Source organism: Etheostoma spectabile, chromosome 22, assembly GCF_008692095.1.
Source record: "Etheostoma spectabile isolate EspeVRDwgs_2016 chromosome 22, UIUC_Espe_1.0, whole genome shotgun sequence".
NCBI classification, from domain to species: Eukaryota; Metazoa; Chordata; class Actinopteri; order Perciformes; family Percidae; genus Etheostoma; species Etheostoma spectabile.
In genome coordinates this window covers 8,793,903-8,801,092 of record NC_045754.1, presented here as the reverse complement: position 1 = coordinate 8,801,092, position 7,190 = coordinate 8,793,903, and the positions used below count along the sequence as shown (strand labels likewise).

Below are 7,190 nucleotides of genomic sequence, written 5' to 3'. Positions count from 1 at the left end.
TTTCCACAATCCTACTGACAAACAAACAGAATAACAGACAAAAACATAAACTACTTGGCGGGGGTAATATTTAGAGGTGTACAACTGCTTCAGGCAACGTACATGATTATTTTATGATCAAACTAACTGAAAACATGTGTATGGCTTGGAAAATGTTGAAACATTGCAAAGTTCACTCATAGGCTTATTTAACCATACAGTATCCCATAATTAGCAAAAGTCCCAAATAAATGTAAGCTTAGTGTAACTAACATGATTAGTGTGGAAAACCCAATAGGGGTATTCTTCATAAGCAAGTATGTTCATCCCCTAACTGTTTAAATCACTGAGCCTTCAAGTTTTGAAGTTGGTTTACTCACCCACAGGTGCAGCAGCAGGAGCTGGAGCAGCACCAGACTTGTTCCAGGGACCAGACACTTTGTCTCCGCTGACCAGAATGATCTCTCCATCCTCACCAACCTCCTCCTTCTCGTAGTCCTCCTCCTCTTTCTCGTCACTGTAAACAGCCAGAAGGCAGTTGAGATAAGGTGAACCCACGAGAAGCTATCTAGGATTTATTTTTACTCACTCTAGTTCAGTTGGACAGAGATCTGCTTGTAAAACATGTAGACTAATTTACTATTTAATTAATTCATTTCATTAGCCAGTTGCAATGTAATCTATGACAGAAACTTGTTTTTAAACTAAGGATGGTGAAAAAGAAAACGTCTTGCCTAAATGTGATATGGAATAGTCTGCTGTGTTTATAATTATTGTGTATTAGATTTAATTCAAATAGTAAGGTAGGCTCATCATAGCTTGATAATTGGCCTTAATTAAGGCTAATTGTATCATTACACCCTGCACTTGCTTTACAACCAATGCACAATGACAGCTGCAAGAAAGCAATGTTTCTGACTGTGGGGGTATTTTAAACTCTGGCAAATGCTGTCCTTCTTGCTGCTGGCAGTAGTATAGTCGGTTAAAGAAACAAATGTAATTGCTGGGAGATGGAGGACCAGTCATAGGGGGCATGTTAGTTACTGGCCCCTGATGGCACAAAGGCTGAAATGCAAATGAAAACTCTGGATAGGGATGTAACGATTAACCAAAATGATGACGATAACAATCACCGTTTTCATTTAAAATATAATTATAATCAGGGTGGATTACCACGGTGTGGACACCGTGTGTTCAATCCTTCCCAGCTTCACCCGAGGCTCCTGAAGTTGCCACAAAGGCGCACTGCATAGCCTACAACGTGCGCTGTTGAAGTCATCATGGTGGAAGGAGGAGATGACAGTACTCAGGACATTTATTAGCCCTCTAAGAGGACTGAGTCTAAAGCATGGGCATATTTTGCTTATTATAAGAATGTCAAAGGACAGCTGATTAAAGATAGTTATCCTGTCTGCAGAACGTGCAGGAAAAAAGTTGCTGCTAAAAGGCATTGACACACTTTGAACTAGACTGTGATGATATCAAAAACCGTGATAATTTTGGTTGCTATAACCGTGAGGTTACATTTTCATAACCACATACATATTTAATTCTCACCTGATCTGTAAAGCTTGGAGCCGGAGCCCGCTGTAGTCCACTTCTTTCTGCTCAAACTCTTTCCATTCCTCGTCCTCCTGGGCAGAAGGAAACATTAACTCACAGCAAGCTACAGTAATATGACATTGACAATATTAGTAATTTTTAAAGATGCTGAGGCTCTTCTTAAAGAACATATCTGCACTCTAACCAGTTATTCCTAAAAAATGGTTTTACACAGGCCATAACGGGTTGGGTCAACGTTACCCATCAGTGTGACAAGTTATTTAACCTTACAGATAGCTTAGCTTTCTCACACAATCCTAATCATGATATCTGAAGCTAAAAGGCTGTCAACACAGAGTTAACTAGTGACAAATGGCGGCTCGGCCTAGTTGGACAGCCGCGATTCAAAAAAGTGGATGACAGCATCACACACACAAGGCCTTTAACTGAATATTGACTAATCAGTGCCTCTCATACATTCACATGTACGTGTATTTTGACACAAAACCGAAGCTAAGGTTGTTAAAAAAAAAAAAAGTCGTGTCGTGATAAATTTCGTTACAATGTGCGCCAGGGGAAACCATATGCTAGCTTTTCTCCTTTCATGTCAAAAATATATATTACACGCATGGTTTTCGTTAATAACTGGGGGAACGTTATAGAAGTGTCAGCAAGCAGGAAGCAAATTGTGACGGGGGATGCAACATTTGACACGACACCGGTATCTTGAAAAGACGCCAAGTGAGTGGCGTTGGCTAACGTTACCTTTTCAATCTGTGCGTCTTGATTGTCGTTTTTTGCCGATTTCTCCTTCTCCCTCTTGGTCTTTTTTATCACAGCCGACGTGGGCCCGGTGGTGGACTCCTTGCCCTTACCTTTCTCTTTCTTCTTCTTTTTATCCCGCTTGGCAAAGAAATCGTCCAGGCTTTTCTCTGGTGGTAGGTCCGCCATTTTCAAAGAGCAACGTTAACTAGTACGCTAACCGAGCTATGACAAATGTGAAAATCTGCTCTTCGAGAGTTAAGACAGCTGTTCAAACGGTCAGAAAAGATGGAGTTACTCGTTACTCTGACGGTTTAACTTCTGTTACAGACTGATAAAAACGTCCACCCTGGATCCCTGACTGTATCGACCATGCCATGCACGGGTTATGGGGCTATTTGACAAATCTGTACCGTAACCCGGAAAAACTTCGACCTGAACCGGAAATATTAGGAGCCAAAAACTAAAGTCACAATATTAGTCAATTTTCTCACATAAATAAATATAATATAACTCATGTTTAATTATAAATGTATTGTATTGAATGTTTTGTTTTTTAAATCCTATAAAAATAAATACAAAAATATTTTAATTCTTAAACTAATGTTTATTTTGTGTTAAGTAATATTTTGATGCAAGGTATTATAGAGGGTGGGTGCCTTGAGCTACAGCAAGGAGTAGGTTACATCATATTTTTTGTCTGTAAATATTTTTTTCTACCTACAGCTGCTAAAAGTGTGAAGATGCATAATATGAAAATACTAACCTAACCTTACTGATACATGAAGACTGTATACAGAAACATTACTTGAATAAAAAACAAACATACAAACATTTAATTGGCCTCTCCGGGAACCATCACCTTATCGTGGTGGAGAGGTTTGGGTGTCCCTATGATATAGAATATATAAATCAAAATTCAAAATGATGACTCTACTTATTACAATCTAACTTTGATTTATCATATTCTAACTTTGACTTAAATCAGACTTTTGGTTCACCATATCACAATTTTGAATTTAACTCATGTTTAGTTTCCTAAATCCTAATTTTACCTCCTAATTTATATATATATATATGTATTTATATATTTTATTGATATTTTATCAATGTTTTTTTCCTGCAATTGTTCCTTTTTCTCTAATTATTGGGAGTCACTATTACCATTGCATTATTATGTTCTGAACACTGAAATATCTTTGTTATATAAAATTGTATTTATTTGTGTGTATTGTGTTTGATATTTAATCATTAATTATTACAATTAATTAGAAGCAATGGTGGCTGCAAACAAAGTGGCAGACATCCACCACCAATCCACAGTCTTCTTACTTTCTGTTAAATATTTGTCAAATATATTGTCATGCTTTTTTCCTTCATAGCTCATAATTTTGAATAAAAAAATACTGACTTAATATCCAGTATAAGGATTTGAGTTACTATAAGTGCATTTTATTTGTCATTCCTAACATCATTCATAATTCTTCTTCCAAGGGCATATGTTGTATTTGATTTTGAATTTGAAACTAATATTTTTATTTTTTTGTAAGATTTAAACTGTCAATAGGACCTCAGAACAATTGTTCCAGGATTACATTTTTGAATATGCCTGCCCTTTTAAGACCAAATTCTCAGCCTGACCATGTTACTGAACAAGAACACGCCTGAGTTGAGAGGATTCATTTATGGGATTATTCACAAAGAAGGCTAAATCAGTATTTTGAAAAAGATGAAATTTTTTTAAATATGACACAGCTCTTACATTTCTTATTTGGATGACTATAATCTGCAAACCTTTTTTAATAGAAGAAACTTTAAACTCCTGCATGTATTTGGACCAAAGTTGCTAAACAGTAAGAGCCCAATCAATAATATATAGATTTCAAATATGGACACAAGATGGTTATGTTTTGCCAGATTTGAAAAGGCCTACAAATATATTAATAACACTCATCAAATTAAACCTCTCCTCAGCAGTAAAGTGGGCTTGTAAACAGATTATTGAATTGATGTAATTTTCCCAGAGCTTGTCCACTTGGCCACATGCAGCACTGGTGCACAAAGAGAACATTCTAGCTCACTGCATCAATAGATGTGCTGTGGTCGGCAGTACTGTTTACACTGCTTTGTTATATAGCCTAGTGGGGTGGTAGTAGCTCAGTCTGTAGGGAGTTGGGTGGAGAACTGGAGGGTCGCGGGGGCAAGTCCCATATGGACCAAAGTATGGTGGTGGACTGGTAGCTTGAGAGGTGCCAGTTCCCCTCCTGGATCAAGGCACTTAACCCCCAACTGCTCGGGGCACTCTGACATCTCTCCATTTAGTGCATGGTACTGAGCATGTGTGTGTAATTCAGGCCTGCGGGATTAATAGAGAACATGTATATAACAAGTAAGTAATATGAGAAAATGTCTGTTAAATTCAATTTTGAAGAAGATAAATCAGACAAACAAATCAGTCAATGTTTTTCTTTGTTTTATTGCTCAGCAGTAAAAAGTACAGTGCATACTACAGTACAAAAATACATAATGTTTAACATTGCTCCACCGTGCCACTGAACGTTTTGTAAAATATCCACTTTTGAGCGTGCAAAATAAGAAGCCCAGCTGTGAGCATCCAATGCAGGAAATATCAATAAGTTTGACTGTGTTATTCAACATCACCTTTTGAATCAGGGATTCAGAACATCTCACAGTGCAGAAGATCTTTAGCGACAATAAAGGCAGGGAGCATTGATTATTGAATAAAACTGCAACAATGCAAAATAAAAACCGATGACAGAAGGACCACAGGTTCAATGATTAAACAAAATATGCACTCTTTTTTTTTTTTTTTTTAATCAAACTGTCTTTGTATGTGCTCACAGTAAATATTCAGCATACATTATTTATCTCAGTGTTTTTATTGGTCAAGATTTTTGCCAGCTTCTATCAAGTATTATGTGGTCCAGCAACTAATTCACAATCCTTCAACATTTCAACAAACACAGTTTGCATTGATGGACAAACATATTATTTATGGAGGGAGACACATACGATAGCGAGGTTGATCTAATAGTTTCCTACAGCGCTGAGAAACTTTCTCAAATTGGGCTATAGCCAGTAGCCACTCCACGATACAGACGAGAGACAAACAGACACACAGAGAAACAGATTAAAGCAGATCTAAAAGTGATACAAAGTCTTGTTTGACTTAAAGTAACAGTGATATTTGGTTCAGGGGGGCAGCACATTTGAACTCATCCGTCCACACTCACAGTATGCTTACATGCAAAAATAGGGCATTCACACATACATACTAATATATATTTTATATATATATCTATATAGATCTATATAGATCTATATAGATCTATATAGATCTATATACACTGTATATAGATATATAAGACTCAACATAGGGAATTAAGACATCTATGTGGTCCCTCTTGAGAGAAGCTGGTGACACATGAGGGGGAAGCCAGGTTCATTTTGACATTCTCAAAAATTGCTAGATGCAGACCCCGAATCACCCAAATATTCTGCTCAAATTAACCATCAAAACACAGGCCCGCATTTATCAAACTGCTAAAAGTTACATTCTTTTACTTAAAAAGAAAAATCCTTCTGATCCAGTTTGCAGTGAACTTTCCAGTTAATGTTTTGTTTTAATTTAATTTTTAGCCAATGTATGATTTAATCCCTATTAAAACTGCGATAAACCTGCAATACTGAGTTATTATGAAAATATCTAATATAGCCGCTTTAAATGTTTGATTTTGTTTTGCTCTTTTCTTCTGCTGTATTGTGTTTTAGCTTTCCCAGTTGGGCAATGTAGAGGAGAGTGAAATCCATGTCTCTGATTGGCTATTCCAGCTCAAAACCATGCTGTGATTAATCAAGCAATCACTTGAGAGCTGCTTTTAAAGGTTACTCTGTTACACTTGGCTTCAAGTTGCTTGATAAATGTCTCCACTTTTAGAAGAACTCATTTACGTCTTTGGATTGTTCCTAAGTGTATTGCTCAGTTTGATAAATATGGGCCCTGATCTCACATACAGTATATCTGTATCCCCCCCAAGGATGTAGGTGCTATATTCAAGTTCAACAGGCCATAAGTATTTTGCCATTGATTCTAAAAGGAAAAATAAAATTATAAAGTACAGCATTAATGTTTTCATAGCATGTTTCTTTCTCTAAAGCAGATTTCCTGTGGCAACATCCACAGTGCACTCACCATCAAGCCACTGTCATGAAACAAAACCACGTATACTCTGTATTATATAAAGACAATAAAAACCTTTTATCACAATTAAGCCTTTTGTAGAAAATTTACATCAGAAAAATATGCAGGTGCATCCTCATAGTAAATAGCGTCTGTTTACATCACTTCTCTTTCAGGTTGCCTCTTTGTGTTTGTCATATACAGTATAAAGTCAAAGTCTCTGAATATTTACCACATTTATAAAATAGACAACAGCAGGGGGAGTAGAATGGGAGAACCCGACAGTGTCTTATTTGTTCTGTCTCTAGATGGCAGAAGCTTTGTCTCTGTTGATGAAGAGGGTCTCCTGGCAGAAAGGGTTAACTAGGACCACGCTGCTGCCGCTGTAGTCTCCGTTAGGGGGTAGACAGGTGTCCTGATCCTGCAAATGCACACGCAGAAAAGAAATTAGCAACAATGGTGATTAATAATTCATGCTTCAGGCCTCATCATTAGGGGACATGCAGTCTACTGTAGCTAAGTCACTCTACAGGCAATACGTGTATAAGGGAACAGAATAATGGGTTTGGTGCACCCTGTGGCTTTTAAGGAGATGGTGAACAATTATATCTGACAAACCTAGAAGAGCAGCGATTCAAGGGAAGGCGGAGGGGAAGAAGAAAAAGGGAGGGATGATGCAGAGGAAACCATACAACAGAGGGACTTA

General features: G+C 37.3%; 2 protein-coding genes across 5 annotated transcripts in view; both read right to left on the bottom strand.

The window, feature by feature from the left end:
• Positions 1 to 2,718, bottom strand: part of cdv3 (carnitine deficiency-associated gene expressed in ventricle 3) — a 5,123-nt gene extending 2,405 nt beyond the window's left edge. The window contains exons 1-3 of one of the 2 annotated variants that reach the window (XM_032504041.1): positions 2,287 to 2,718; positions 1,537 to 1,613; positions 360 to 496 (exon numbers count right to left, since the gene is read on the bottom strand). In XM_032504041.1, the coding sequence (XP_032359932.1) occupies positions 360 to 496; positions 1,537 to 1,613; positions 2,287 to 2,472 (400 nt within the window). In that variant the 5' untranslated portion in view covers positions 2,473 to 2,718. The remainder of the gene's footprint in view (positions 1 to 359; positions 497 to 1,536; positions 1,614 to 2,286) is intronic. The other variant, XM_032504042.1, reaches the window with a different exon arrangement.
• A 3,713-nt stretch (positions 2,719 to 6,431) lies between these two features.
• The window catches only part of tmem108 (transmembrane protein 108), a 38,392-nt gene continuing 37,633 nt past the window's right edge, over positions 6,432 to 7,190 (bottom strand). For all 3 annotated transcript variants that reach the window (XM_032503663.1, XM_032503665.1, XM_032503664.1), the window contains one exon: positions 6,432 to 6,905. In XM_032503663.1, the coding sequence (XP_032359554.1) occupies positions 6,789 to 6,905 (117 nt within the window). In that variant the 3' untranslated portion in view covers positions 6,432 to 6,788. The remainder of the gene's footprint in view (positions 6,906 to 7,190) is intronic.